The following is a 15,054-nucleotide window of genomic DNA, read 5'->3' on the forward strand; positions in this document are numbered from 1 at the left end:
TTATTCTTGTGTCCCTTTTCTGGAGAATCTCTGCTTATCACTCCATGGTGAGCCCCAGGGCTCCCCTAAAATGAACTTCGTGTAAGCCATATAGTGTATAGTTTACATCAAGCCATCACAGATACCCACTAAACTCGGTGAGAATCTGTCCAGTATTTTTCTTGGAATACAACTGAAGGCATTTCACTTGCAGCTGTTTGCCCAGGCTGACAAAGCACCCTCATGGTAACAGCATATATCCCGTCTTCTCAACAGCCCTGCCTGTGGACAGATTGAATTATCATTCTCAATGCTAGATAAGATGCAGTGGATCAGGGAGGCTAAGTGACTTGCCCGAGTTTGTTCAGTGAGTCAGTGTCAGCACAGGGGCTGCTAACTGCAAATTTACACTTTTCAGAGTTGCCTGACAAGAGTCAAGAAGTCCAGTTAGGGAAGGAGCTGTCCTGTCTGCTGATCTCACCACACCTGGAGCAGGTGGATCCTGTTCTAGGGCCTACATCTGGAGATCTCAACAAATAGAAATATGTTTAGAATGCCTCCAGCCTGGGCCCGTGATCGGTGGTGACAGTCTCTCCTTGACCAACCTTTAGACAGGATCCCCTGAGACCTTTTTTTTTTTTTTTTTTTTTTTTTAGGCGAGGCAACCCTTGGTTGACCTCACAGATTGCAAGGACCTTGTCAACTTAGAATCCTTTATTTATTATTATTATTTTTTAAATTTTTTACGCTTATAGCACTTGGTCTTCCTAGGTGGTCTCCCATCCAAGTACTAACCAAGCCTCACCCTGCTTAGCTTCCGAGGTCAGACGGGATCAATGAGCCCTCTTTTCCACTAGGTCTTGTCCTTGGGCCCTATCTAACCCGATTTTAGCAAGAATCTTGCTAAGTCAATTTATTAAGACCCCAAATCTTCCTTGATATCTGATTAAGTTCCTCAGCACCCACCTTTGATATAGAAATCCTTGGCCTGCCTGTAGCAAGAATCTTGTTAGGCTAGATTAGCAAGAATCCCCTACCACGATGTCTCCTCTTAGTAATTTCCTACCCACTGACCCCCTCACTCTTCTTGTTGACTATAAATCCATAGTTGTCTTTGCTGTATTGGGAATTTAATTCTGTTCTATACTGAATTCTCCTTCCTTTATTACAACTGACACTTCTCATGACCTCCATGGCCTATTACTCTGGTTCAAACCAACATCATGTCTCACCCAGATTATTGCAGCGCCTCTTCATTAGTCAGCCTCCTTCTACCACAACACCCCTGTGATGGTTAATTTTATGGGTCAATTTGACTGGGCCATGGGGTGCCCAGGTTTTTGGTCAAACATTATTCTGGATGTTTTTCTGTGAGGCTATTCTAGATGAGATTAACATTTAAACTGGTAGACTGAGTAAAGCAGATTACTCTCCTTATTATGGTGGGCTCCATCTAATCAGTTGAAGACCTGAATAGAACAAAAAAGCTGACCCTCCACAAGTAAGGGGGAACTCCTTCTGCCTGGCTGCCTCGATCTGGGTCATTGGTCTTTTCCCGCCTTCAGACACAGACTGAAAGATCAACTCTTCTTGGGTCTTGACCCTGCCCGATTTCAGACTGGAATTACACCCTCCTGGATGTCAGGCCTTCTGACTCATACTGGAACTAAAGCATCAATCTTTCTGTGTTTCCAGCTGGCCAACTCACACTGCAGATCTTGGGACCTGCCAAAAAGCCAGGTCCTTATAATAAATTTCCTTACACATCTCTATCTCTATCTCTATCTCTATCTCTATCTCTATCTCTATCTCTATCTCTATCTCTATCTCTATCTCTATATAGACAGGTATTCATTGCCTATTTTTTCAACTTTTTTACATATTTAGATATATCTATCTTTATATAGAGATAGATAGAGATAGAGATAGATATATAAATAGATATAGATGTATCTCCTACTGGTTCTGTTCCTCTGGAGAACCCTGACTAATATACTTCCTAAGGTTTGTTATTTTGAAAAATGTTACATACATAAAAATGTTGAAAGAATAGACAATGAATACCTGTATGCCTTTCACCTAGATTCACCAATTAATCACATTTTACACATTTGCTTTTTCTCTATGCATTTTTCTGAACCATTTCAAAATTAGTTGCAACGTCGATTCACTATATTGTACAACTGAACTTAAAATAATATTGTATGCCAACTATACTTATGTAACTATAATACATTGTCATACCTAAGAAATTTAATATTGATACAACAATATCTAATATAAAGTCCATATTAAGTTTTCTTCAATTATCCTGAAAACATCCCTATGGCCTCAAAAAACATTCGGCATCAAGTCAAGGATCACACAGTATTTAGTTACCACATCTCTTTAGCCTCCTTTAATCTAGAATGGTCCCCCGTCCTTTTTCAATCTTTCATCATGTTGACATTTTTGAAACATTTGAGCCAGTTGTCTGGTGCAGTCTGTTCTCAACACAGCAACCGAAGGAATTCTTCTAAAACCTAGTCAGATCGTGTCACCCCTCTGCTCAAACCCCTGCAGCAGCTGCCCATCTCACTCAAAGTACAGTCCTTGCAGTGGCCCACAGGACCCTGGGTGTTTTCACTCCGGTATGAGCTCCTCCAGGGCCTCGGCTGCACCTCCCTCCCTCCCTGCTCACAGTTACAGGCCTCCTGTCTGCTTTGCTCCCAGACCAGGCCAGGCCAACTCTTATCTAGGACTCTGTTCCCTTTTCCTGGAATGCTCTTTCCAGAATATTTGCCTGGTTCACCCCCTCACCTCCTTCAAATCTTTGCTCAAATGCCTCCTTCTCATCCAGGCCCACTCTTACAGACCTTTACTGCTGCAGCCTGCCTCTCACTGCCCCAACCCTTTCCCACACTCCTGTTTCCTTACTATACTCCTTTTTTTTTTAATGACATACTTTTATGCTGAAAAAAAAAAAAAAATCTCAAACTTAGAGAGCAGTTCGAAATACAATACAAATAACTTTTCTCCTTGCACTGACTGAGAGTATATTACTGACCGGCTATCCGATAGCCTCAAACACTTTGATAGGAATTTCCAACAGTCAAGATCATTTGCTTACTTAACTGCAACACAACTTTTAATATCAGAAAGCTAACACTGATATGCTTTTACCTTATGATTCTCAGACCCCATTCACGTTTCACCAATTGTCCCAATAATGTCCTTTACAGCAAAGGGATTCAGTCCAGAATCAAGATCAGAATCTGGAACAGTTCCCCAGTCTTTCCTTGGTTTCATGACCTTGACACTTTTGAAGATTACAGTTACTTTGCAGAATATTTCTAAATTTGTGTTTATTTGGTGTTCCTCATGATTTTACATCCAGGTGGTTCATTTTTGGCAGGAATATCACAGAAGAGATATTTAGTTTATCATTGCGTTAATTCAAGTAGCATCTGATTTCATTTTGTCCCATGACTGGAGACGTTAACTTTTCTCATTTGATTAATCTTGTATCTGTCAAACTTCTCCTCTGTAAAGTCACTCTTTTTTTCCCTTGAAGTTAATAAATATTTTGCATGGGAGCATTTTGGAAGTACGTAAATATCTCATTTTTCATCAGATTTTTTATCTAATCACTTATATATTTGTATCAGTATGAATTCTTATTTTATCTAGTAAAATCTGTTAGCATCATTGCTACAGACTAAATATTCGCATTCCCCCAAAATTCATATGTCGAAACCCTAACCTCCAATGTGATGGTATTTGGAAATGAAACTTTTCGGAGGTAATTAGGGTTAGATTAGGTCGTGAGGGCAGCAACCTCATGATGGGATTAGGGGTTTAGAAGAGAGAGAAACCTTTCCACCCTCAAGCACAGAGAAAAGATCATGTGAAGTCACATTGAGAAGGTGGCCATCTGCAACCCAAAGACAGAGTCCTCACCAACATAAGCTCTACTTGCACCTTGATCTTGCACTACCAGTCTCTAGAAATGTTTAAGCCACCCAGTCTGTGGTCCTGTGTTATGGTCCTGTGGTCCTTGAATGGGCCACTGGGAGCCCATTCAAGCTGGCTCTTGTGCCCTTTTGAATTATCCTCATCATTCTTTCAGCTTTCTTTGCTGTCCGATTCAAGATATCCAGGCTCATCATATACCCTCCCTGGACCAGACCTAGAATCAGCCATCTCCCTAAAGAGTCTTGATTCCTTTTAGTGGAACATGATATTTAGAAGCCAAAATCTGGGTACTAGATGTGCTCATTGTTATTGGCACGTCACTGCTCCCAGGCCAGTACACACACACATGACCGTATTTATTTCTCTCTTTAGCTGTATATTTTGAAATCCAGAGTTTACACTGGTCCCTACAATTCCGATTCAACACCACAGAGTCCCTTCGGGATTTTTCCCTTTTATTTGTAACTCTCTTCTTCAGAAGTGACCTGACTCACATTACCCTTAATATATTTACTTATTTGATAAATCTCCTCTACGTAACAATTTCTCATTGCCACTCCCTTCTGTGCACAGGTCCCTCGTTACCCTATCTTGGTTCTGATACCCGCATGCTGGCCCTATTCACTGTACTCAAGCCCTGACACCTCAGAGTTGACCTCCCTGAACCTGGCTGCCTCCTTACCCTGCTCAGGTCCCAACGGCCTGTGCCAGGCTGCCCCTCCTTACCCGCCTTGCTGCTCTTCACTGGGCCACACCCCACCCATCACCACGTGTGTGACGTCCTCACTTGGCTCCTCACTTTGCTCAGGCTTCAGTTCCCCGTGCTAGGCCCTTCTCTTCCAGGGTGTCCTCACCACCCTGCTCTGGCTCTGACACACTGCGCCAGGCTGCCGCGTGCGCAGATGCCCTCCTCAGGCTCCGTCCCCAGACCGCGCATCTGCACGGACGTCTTCTCACGCTGCTTGGCTCCAGCACCCAGCACCGGGCCTTGCCCTCGCGTCAGCTCCTTTCTCACCTACCCGGGCTCTGACACTCCAGGATGAGGCACGCACATGTGCGGTCACCCCTCTCTCGCCGTGCAGGCTCTTCCCACACTGGGGCTTCCCCTGAGTGGACACCTCCTCACTCTGCTTGAGTTCCACCACTCCACACCAGGCCACGCCTCCACACGGCTGCCTGTCTTACTCTGTTGCTCCTAACGGTTTTAGGACTGAAGTGAAGGAAAGCGGGCGAGGAAGAGGAAGAGGAATGCTGCTCTCTTCTTTACTATTCCAAAGCATTATTGGGCGTTTTGTATTAGTCCACTAGTTTTTGCCATTAGTTTTGCCGTAACAAAATATCAGAGAAGAGGTGGCTTATACAACAGAAATTTACTTCCTCACAGTTCTTGTGGCTGAGAAGTCTAAGATCAAGGCGCCAGAAAATGCGATTTGGGGTGAAGGCTCTCTTCTTGGCTTGCAGGTGGCTGTCTTAGTACTGTGTCCTCACATGATCTTTTCTCTGTGCAGCACAGAGGGAGGAAGGGAGAGAGGGCAAGACAAGAGAGAGAGGGAGGGAGGGAGGGAGGACAGGAGGGTAGAGAGAAAGCTCTCTGGTGTCTCTGCCTCTTTTCATAAGGACACCAGTCTAACGGATTAGAGTCCCACCCTATGACCTCATTTAATCTTAATTACCTCCTTAAAGGCCCTATCTCCGAATATTCTCATTAGGGGTTAGGGATTCAACACATGAACTTTGGGGGACACAATTCAGTCCATAACATCTTTCTATTAGACATTCTATATTTACTGTTTATTGCACCCCCCTACCCACCCCTGTGTGTCAGGAGCTCCTTACCGGCAGGGATCTTTGTCTCTGGCTCACTGGCACCCCCAGAACCTGGCAGGGCTGCTGGAGGCACTCACACCTGTGTTCGGAGGGGCACTTGTGTCTGAGGAAGCTGACACAGGGAGCCTCACTCCCACTCTGCCCCAGCTCCTCAGACCTCAGGCAGGGACAGTCAGAATCACTGGGACCAGGTACAAATGGTTTATTTTTCTATAAAGAGCAAAATACAAAGAGGCAGGGGAGGGCAGCTGGGCCTTAAGGAGCAGCAGCGGGCAAGCCCCAGACCCCAGTGGAGGCCTGAGGAGGCCCTGGCAGCTGCACCAGGAATAAACAGGCATCCAAGATACGGCCAGTCAGGGGTCTCCAGCATGATGGTGGAAAAGGAGCAGTGGAGGTGAGGCGGGCCCCCAGGACTGTTGGCGGAGTCACACGAAGCCAGGCTTCATGGAAGAGCGGCGGCAGTTGGGGCAGCTTCTTGTCCCGTTGTTCTGCAGGCACCTTGGGAGTCAAAGGGCTCTGTTTACTCAGAGTCAGTCTTTTCAACCTGGGCCCAGCCTCTCCTCCCCTCCCCTCTGCAGGGTTGAGCCTGGGCCTGGCATTAAGAGGTGGGGATGGAGGCCTGTACCTGCCACAGCCCTGAGGCAAGTCTGGCCCTGGTGTCTGAATCCCTCGACTTTCAAGAGGCCTCTCTGAATTCTCTTAGGGGAGAATAATAGTAAGAATGGCCATCTCATAGGGCTGCTGGGAGGATTCAGTGAGTTAATATATAGAAAGCTCTTAGGACTTGCTTGGGACACAGAAAGCACTTTGTAAGTGTCTCTGTTCATATTGTTATTGTGATCTAGGCCCCAGAGCACCCAAAGAGGCCTGTGTGCCCCTCCTGGCCAGCCGGAGCCCTCACCGGAAGTGGAAGATGTGGGAGCAGGGCAGGGCCTGCAGCCGGCTGTTTTTCTCGCCTATGGACTCGCCACACAGGCCACAGTAGAGCTCCGTCTCCTCTACGCACTCGTGGAAGCGCACGACGTGGGCACGCAGCTCCCGCTGCAGCCCCTTGCTGCGGTAGATGCTCTCGCTCAAACAGTGCAGCTTCAGCTGGCTCAGCTGGGCCAGCAAAGAGGACAGAGCGGGGACAGGGGAGTAGGTGGAGAGGATGAGACCAAGTCAGCACTGGTGAGCGGCTGTCCCGCTTCCCTCCTTTGCCCGGCCCAAGAAGATGCCCCTGCCAGGTCACTGGGTCGCCGGGCCATCGGTTGACAGGGCATCCAGTCCTGGCTGCTTTCCTGCCTTGCTGACGAACCTAGGAAAAACATCCTGCCCTCTCTTGGACTTGGCTTCCCCTCATGCAGAATGAGGGGGTGGGTGAGGTCAGTGGTCCCCATCCATAGAACCAGCTAGGGACTCCATGTTTTTGAAGGGTTTTATTAACCAAACCTGCTGCATTCACTCCATAATAATTATTTTTTTTTGTTTTCATTTATTAAATACACGCATCAGCATTTCTGATCAGCCCAAGTCACGTGGGTAAATCCGAGTGGCTCTAATCCAGCCGAAGGCATGTGTAGTTGCCATTTCAGTTGGACTGCATACCCAATCCCAGAGAAATGCACAGTTTCTAGAAGACTTTGAGAAACACTGAGGCCATTTTCAACATTTAAAGGTTCGGATACTATTATTAAAAGTGAAGAGGCCACACATCTTTGAAGTGAAGACAGGCCATTTTACCAGGTAAATACCCTCTGAGCCTCACTTTCCTCATCTGTGAAATGGGGCCCACTGTACCTACCTTGCAGGGGGACAGTGAGGACGGAAAGTGGTACCCACAAGAGGCCTGTGGTGCCTGCCCATTTCTCAGTGAGTGGAGCCCACTGTTAGGAGTTTTAGTAACCATCAGGAAGCCTCTGAGGAAATCTGATATCCTTTGGGCTGTAGAATTCTTGCCCTGCCCTTTGAAGCACTCTCTGGGTAGAAGAGAAACGGCTGGGGTCTGGGGATGGCAGGGGGCAACTCCTGGAGATCAGGTAGGGCTCAGGGCATGAGTGGGCTCAGGGGGTCCCTCCCCACGCACCCAAGATCCCACCTTGGGCTCTTGACTCTAGACCCAGGAGATGAAATCAGGTCTGACCTTGTTCCCCACCTCTTCAGCCAGGTCCTGGGCTCTCTCGATGGCATCCAGAGCCTGCAAGATGAGCACAGGCCAGGGCTGTGGACGGACCTGTCTGACAGAGGCCTTGACTTATAGGAAAGGAAGGGGTAGGGAGAGGTTGGCGTTGGGAGGGCGACATGGCTGGGCAGTTGTCCTGTGTGTGAAGGTAGCGGAAGGAAACTGGGCATGGGCAAGAGGACTCCTGCCTGAGCTTACTCAGATACAGAAAAGAAGAATATTCCTGTCTTGAGGGGTGTCGTGAAATCATGGGAGGCAGTTAAAGAATCCTGAGTTCAAACTCCAGCTTGGCCCCTTAACTGGCTAAGTGACTGGGAAAGTCATGGGCCTTCTCTGAGCCTGGAAAATGGCTTGGAGTGTCCTAGCCTCATGAGCCTGGGGTGAGGCTGATGTTAGACAATGTGTTTGAAAGAGTCCCACCCAGAACCAGCCCCACAGATTGTTGGCTGACCTACTGACGCCATTCGGGAGCCCTGGGGAGAGCTGGGGCTGTAGGACAGGGCCCAACCTCACCTTGTCCAGCGCCTTCCTGGCCACCCAGCATTTGGCCACCCCCAGCAGCACCTGCACTTGCCCTAGGCGGTTTCCGATCTCAGTCATGATGCTCATGGCGGAGTCGTACCTGGGGAAGGCTGTCTGCACAGCCGATTGGGGGTGGGGTCAGGCTGAGCCAGGCCTGAACCCCCATGCCACCCTGCATCCTGATGACCTCACCTCTAGGTCCCCACGGCTACGGTGGATGTCAGCAAAACAGAGCAAGCAGAGTGCCTGGAGTGGCCGGTCCCCATGCTGCAGTGCAATCTTCATAGACTCCTGCGAGGGAGGCTGGTCACTCGGTCCTGCTCATCTGCCCCCTACCACTGGGACAGCCTCACCCAGGGATCACCAACCTCCTCAGAGCCCAAAACCAATCATGGTGCTCAGGCCCCACGCACCAAACCAATGAGGCCTCACGGCATCCAGCAAAGTAGAAACTGAGAGAACAGAAGTGACTTCATCAAGGGCATGTGATTAATAGGGATTTGAGCCCAGGTCAGTGGCACTTCCTGCTTAAAGTGCCCCACAGAGGGTGGACAGAGGGAAGCCTCCTCTCCCCTAGAATGGACCAGAAGGGAGTGAGTTTTGGGGCAGGAGAAACATGCATCCTTCAGGGGTTCAGCTATAGAGAAGCTGGGCTGGGGTCAAGCCTTGGGGTCTCGGCAGGCTGATTGGGAAGGAAGAGGCTCTTCTGCCCTGGGTCCCAGACCATCACCTGCCCCCTTTCCCTGCTGCCCCACCTCACAACACTCCATGGCACTGCCCAGGTGGCCCAGCAGACGATAGGCCACGGCCATGTGGTACTGGCTCATGGCCCGGTACTTGAGGCTCCAGCCTTTGCCGTAGTCGTTCACGAGCTCTGCAGCCTTGCAGGGGAAGAACAGGGCTTTCTCGTAGTCCTGCAGGGGCATAGAGGGGGAGCGGGGTGGCAGGGGGCACACTGAGTGGCAGGAGCTGCCCCTTGGTCAAGGGCTCCAGGTGTTGCCTTCTCCAGCAGCCAGGGGCCCATAGGCCCCACTGGGTATTCATTCATTCATTCATTCATTCACTCATGCATTCTGGAATCCAGGGAAAGTGATCCAAGCAGAGGTAGCCGGTGCAAAGGTGTGGGCTCCATGAACACAAGGGCTTTTCATCTGGTTTGTTGATGTTTGATAATATCCCACTGCTCAATTCCTGGCTCTTAGTATATGCACAATAAGTAATTGTCGAATGCATGAATGAAAAGGCAAGAAAATACAGTTGGCTTCTCTCTCACCCAGACCAGGTTGGGCCTCTCAGCTTCGGAGACTCACAGAAGGGTGGGGGTGGGAGGGATACCAGAACCCCACTCGGTGCCTCCTGGACCCAGCAGCAGCTGCCCCCGGAAGGCTCTGTGACTGATTGCCAGAGCAGTCGGCTCAAAAGATCAGGACAGACTCACCAAGGCAAGGAAATCATTCTCTCATCCTTTCTTTCTCCTCAAACCTCCAAATGCCCTTTCTACCTGACCTCGCCTCACACTCCATTGGGAAAACAGAAGAAAATTAGAGAGGAGATCCATTATCCAGCTGATCCATGGATCCACCAGATCCACCCCTCTGCTCGCCTCTACCCCCCTCCCCTCCCCCACCACCAGGGAGGAGGGCTCCCTGCTCCTGCCAAGTGTGAGCCCCTCCTCCGGGCTCAGGACTGAATCCCCCCACCCCTCCTCCAGTCTCATTCTACTAAACCGTTCCCATCAGCATTTCTCATCTCATTTAAAATATAAAACAAAAATCAAAATCAATCTTCTTTTGACCTCATGTCCTCTTCGGCTACAACTCCATTTCTGTTCTTTCTCATAGAAAACCTATCTGATCTTTGACTGTATATCTACCAAGCATCTCTGAGTTAATATGACCAGAAGAAAAGTCTCAATATCCCCAATAAAAACTTGTTCCTAACAGATTTCTTACGTACTTCCTAATCTGAAGCCATGTAAATGTTCCACAATTTCAAAAAAACTTATATTTGACCCATGGCAGATGTTACTACATAGTGGCATGTATTTTAAAGACAAAAGAATAGTAAAAAGAAATCTTAAGCTTCCTTCAGTTGTCTTTTTTTTCTTTTCTTTTCTCTTTTTTAATTTTTTTACAGCGAATTTATTTGTTTGTTTTTTATTTTTAATTGAAGAAATAATTTAAATCCCCCTTCCTTCTGTCTATCTCCCCCTTCCCCCTTCCTCCCTACCCTCTGGTGTCTTTTTTCTTTCTTTTTTTTTTTTTTTTTTAGTAATATCGGCATTGTCTTTTGAAAGTATTTTATGTATTTTGTAGGACGAAGTAAACATTTAATTGTGTTGTTAGAAACCAAGATTTTCAGTCTAAGAGTTGAAGATAAATTAAGGAAAATCCTGAAACATTAGATTTGAATCGGAAATATCAGTATAAACTTCAGTTGTCCTGGCAACTGAAAACATTTAGAAGCGATGACAACTCAGTAGCAATGAGGTCCCCAAGAGGCCACATTTTGTCTTTAGATCAATTTCCTACTAAAAAAAACCCCAGAGAAATGGCTGAATTCAGGTCTGAGGCAGGGAATACACAAAATGAGCCCCAGACAGTTTACTGGTCCAGAAAGCAAATGCTTTCAAGGACTAAGTAAACTTCTCAAAAGGACAATGGAGCCATATTGAAGGGAATTTCATCGTCTACAGTTAAAATAATATGAGCATCAAAAGGAACAATAATTGCAATTGATTGAAGAATACTGAATATAAAAAAAACCCGTGATTTCATAAAGATACTGCAAAAAGAGGAAGCAAAACAAACTGATAAGTGTGAGCACTGAAGGCAGCTATTATATCAACTCCTTATTCTGAAAAGTGGTAATTAAAGGAAAGGGAAAAAGCGTTTATTCTGCCTTCCCTTTACGAACTGTACTTCAGAGTAACCAACTTGCCCCAGTTGATGAGGGAAAGTTCTTCTGCATAGAAAAATCCCAGCTAATAATTGTAGCAGGAATGATAGAACCTGGAAATGGCCATTTCATTGGAATTGAAATGAAAGAATCGATCCAGCCAACAAATATCAATAGATGCTAAAACCATTACAGAAAATGTAACTGCAAAATCGAATAGTCACAGGATGCCAAAGTGTCAGCCCATGAGTTACCCCGATGGTCATAAAAGGAAAAACGCAAACTCTATGAACAGAGGGATCAGGTTGTTACTCCCCCAGCCACCCGATATGATGCGACATGAAGAATGCAGCATCGCTTATTCTTACAAAAAATGTATGACCCAAATCTGATCAAGTCATTCGAGTTCCAGTTCAAAGGGAGTAAAAGGGATAAAGGAACAAGTCACACGATTCCTTGAGGAAGCGAAGAGACAATGAGATGGGAAATTCTACAAGACGGTTAATTTGGCTTCTTCAATAAATCATGGAGAATAAAAGCGGAGGGTAGGAAGTTTTTTATCAAAAGAGACTTAAAAGTCATAATAACCACTGCAGTGCGTGGCTCTTGTTTGTGTTTCAATTTAAAGGAGCAGAGGGTAAAGGCACATTTTCAGGATAAGTAGAGAAATTTAAGAGATAATTGTTCATTATGGTGTGTGTGATAATATTATAGTCATTGTATAAGAAATTGTCCTTATATAAGAAAATGTCCCTTTTTTTCCGCCCCAGAGATGTATACTGAACTACTTCAAGGGAAGATATCATGATGCCTATAATTTGATATCACAACACTTCATTTTAAAATATATAAATCAAATATGGCAAAATATTAATCATTGTTAAATCATAGTGGTAGGTATATAAAGATTCATTATGTTCTTTTCTTTATTTTCTCACACGGTTAATTTTCTCCATGATAAAAAAGGTTTGGAAACACCACTCTTCCTCTCCAATCCTGTCGCATCTCACTGAATGGCTCCCCCTTCCGTCTAGTTGCTGCAAACACCCTATCTCCGATCCATCAGCATCCACACACTCATTTACCACTGTATTTATTAAGCATCGGTTATGTGCTAAGCATAAACATCTGTCATGGGCCGATCACAGCCTGGATGCCTAGAGGAAGGACAACAGATGCTCAGGACCACCAACCTGTGGTCAGTGGCCCCATCGGTTTGTTCACAACCTGCCTGCTCCCCTCACCCTTACCTCTCTGACCCCGCCACCGCGCATCTCCTCATCCCGTGCCTGCTGCAGCCACGCTGGCCTCCATCCTTCCTGGAGCGTGCCGGGTACGCTCCCCCCAGGCAGAGCTTTGCTTCAGCTCTTCTTGCTTTTTCACTCGTTACCAGATTTCTGCATGGCTCACTCTCTCATCTCCTTCAGGGCATCAGACAGCGCCTCTGAGAGACCTTCCGACACCCTGTTTGAAATGGCGATGCCCCCTCCTCGGCACTCCCCATCCCCCTTTCCCTGCTCTGCTTTCTCCGAAGCACTTTCTGGCATGCTACGTAGTTGACTTTCTCATGGCGTTTATCGTCTTTCTCCCCAAGTAGAAGGTAAGCTTCATGAGGCCAGGGACCTTGCTGTTGTTCTTATTGCTACGCCCCAGGCCAACAGTACCCAGAGTACAGGAAATGCTCAATAAATATTTGATGAATAAATCCTTACAACCATGCTGTACGGTGGGTCCTATTCTCCCTAGTTATACAGACAAGCCTACCAAGGTTCAGAGAGGAGAGGTGACATGTCCAAGATCACACAAGCACATGGTACTGTCCTCACAGAGGAGCCTCCCATTTCCCCAGACAGACCAAGGTATGAATTCTGGCTCTGCCCTTCCTGACCTACTCTTTACCCGCCTGGGTAAGTGTGTTCCCTCTCAGACCCGTCCACCTCATCCCTACCTAAACAGGAGGACTAAATAAGACCATGCAACAGGGAGCACGGCTCATAAGAGGCTCTCAGGGAGGCTGAGCCCACCATCGGCCTCCACCTGGGGCCCAGACCCACCTTGACCTGGGCATAGAAACTGCCCAGGCTGCAGCAGACGCGGCACTCGAGCATGGCGTCGTCATTGTTGTGGGCATAGCGCAGGGCCTTCTCGAAGCTCTCCAGGGCCTTCTGGAAGAGGCTGAGGCCCAGGAAGGCATTTCCCATGCTCAGGCTGACCTGGCCTCCAAGCTGGGCACCTGCCCTGGTGCAAGGCAGTCCGAGGCAGGTCTTGCAGTAGGAGATGGTCTTGTGAAACTCACACAGCTTCTCGTTGCTGCGCGCCAGGTTCAGGTAGCTCTCCAGGAGGAAGTTGGCATCCTCCAGCTCCCGAGCTGTGTCGATCTGCACCACAGCAAACTGCCCACAGGGGTGGTGGACAGGAGGCTGTCAACTTAGACCTGGACCTGAGTCTCCCTCCATCCCGCCACGACGCACATGACAAAGCTTCAGACCTAGAACTTTCTCACTCCATCAAAGACCAGAAGCTTCAGCCCTGGAGCCTCCACCTCCCAAGCTCAGACCCAGAACTTTCACTTTCTCCACCCCAGCCCAGATCTGCAGTCTCCACCCCCACCCACTCCCAACCTAGAGCGAGTGCCCCCACCCCAAACAGGAAGGCTGGAACCTAGACTCTGAGACCTGGCCTCAAGATCTCCAAACCCCAAAGCTGAGAAACTCAGTCTGAGTCTCACACACTGAAGTCCAAGGCCACAGGCCCAAGTCCGAAGCCTAGACCCAGCATCGAAGACCTGCGGCCTTATACATGGATTCAGGGCCTTGGTCCTGTGCTACTAGCTTGTGGGACACAGGGGAGCCTGAGGGGCCCGGAGGGAGGCCCGGAAGCCTGGGAGAACGCCAGCCCTGGCCCCACCCTCCCGCGCCAGCCACTGGGCACTCCCACCTTCAGCATCTCCTTGTAGCGGCCCATCTCTGAGTGGGCTGTGACCAGGCAGCCCAGCACGCGAAAGCGCCCCACGAGGTCTGAGCTCTTCTCCAGCACCTTCATCCACACCTGCAGAGCCTTCTCTGTCTGGTTAGACTGATACAGCTGGAGCCCCTTCTCGATCTGCTGCTTCGTCTGGTCCTGCCCCATCTTCCCAGAACCCCGCGCCCCGCACGGACAGACCCTGGTGGCTCTGTCCCTCTAGGCACTCATGGCGGAGGACACGCTGTGCCAGCTGCCCACTGAGCCCTGGGGAGGAAGGCAGTGGCGGACAGGAGCCGAGCAGGGCCTGATGGAAAGCGGGTGCCACCCTGGGAACAAAGCTGGTTCGGCCCCTGTCTGCAGCTGTCCCTGCCATTTGGAGCCACGTGGCCGCTGAGGAATGTCAGCCGCAAGGTCACGCGGGCCTCTGCTGCATCCACGCCCTAAGCTGGGAGGTGGCTTCCTGGGGATGCAGGAACCTTGTCCCCTGGGCACCCCGTCGGGCATCTCTCCGACACCTCTAACGCTGGCCCAGACCCTCCTGGCGGGGCAGGCCCTCCTGCAGCCTTGCCGAGGAGCTGCCTCCAGGGCTAGGCTAAGAGCTGGGAGGAAGCAGGGGCGGCTGGGTACGCAGGCATCAGAGAGGTGGGGGCAGTGTCCAGCCCTGCGCCCTGCCTCTTTCCATCGCTGCCTTCCCCAGCCCTTCTGCTCCCGACCCATCCTCCCTCAGGCTTTATTCCTGTGATTTCCTG

At 48.7% G+C, this 15,054-nt stretch overlaps 1 protein-coding gene across 2 annotated transcripts; it reads right to left on the reverse strand.

Annotated features, from left to right (window-relative positions):
* Positions 1 to 5,966: 5,966 nt before the first annotated feature.
* On the reverse strand, positions 5,967 to 14,846 carry RAPSN (receptor associated protein of the synapse). Of its 2 annotated transcripts, XM_016146623.2 has the most exons (8): positions 14,279 to 14,846; positions 13,396 to 13,734; positions 9,199 to 9,357; positions 8,636 to 8,734; positions 8,435 to 8,557; positions 7,883 to 7,936; positions 6,662 to 6,861; positions 5,967 to 6,258 (listed from the first exon to the last, which is right to left on the reverse strand). In XM_016146623.2, the coding sequence occupies exons 1-8, from the start codon at positions 14,468 to 14,470 to the stop codon at positions 6,186 to 6,188; spliced, it is 1,239 nt and encodes a 412-aa protein (XP_016002109.1). In that variant the 5' UTR covers positions 14,471 to 14,846; the 3' UTR covers positions 5,967 to 6,185. The 2 variants fall into 2 exon arrangements, with proteins under 2 accessions (XP_016002109.1, XP_036077434.1); XM_036221541.1 differs by lacking the exon at positions 5,967 to 6,258 and having other exon boundaries at positions 6,760 to 7,718.
* Between the last annotated feature and the right edge of the window lie 208 nt (positions 14,847 to 15,054).

This window comes from Rousettus aegyptiacus, unplaced genomic scaffold, assembly GCF_014176215.1.
Source record: "Rousettus aegyptiacus isolate mRouAeg1 unplaced genomic scaffold, mRouAeg1.p scaffold_m13_p_5, whole genome shotgun sequence".
NCBI lineage: Eukaryota > Metazoa > Chordata > Mammalia > Chiroptera > Pteropodidae > Rousettus > Rousettus aegyptiacus.

Coding starts and splice junctions, on each gene's coding strand:
- RAPSN (XM_016146623.2), bottom strand. CDS start 14,470: ATGGGGCAGGACCAGACGAAGCAGCAGATCGAGAAGGGGCTCCAGCTG. Junction 8,735..9,198: donor GTGCCATGGAGTGTTGTGAG/GTGGGGCAGCAG, acceptor CCTCCCTCGCAG/GAGTCTATGAAGATTGCACT. Junction 8,558..8,635: donor GTAGCCGTGGGGACCTAGAG/GTGAGGTCATCA, acceptor TCGGCTGTGCAG/ACAGCCTTCCCCAGGTACGA.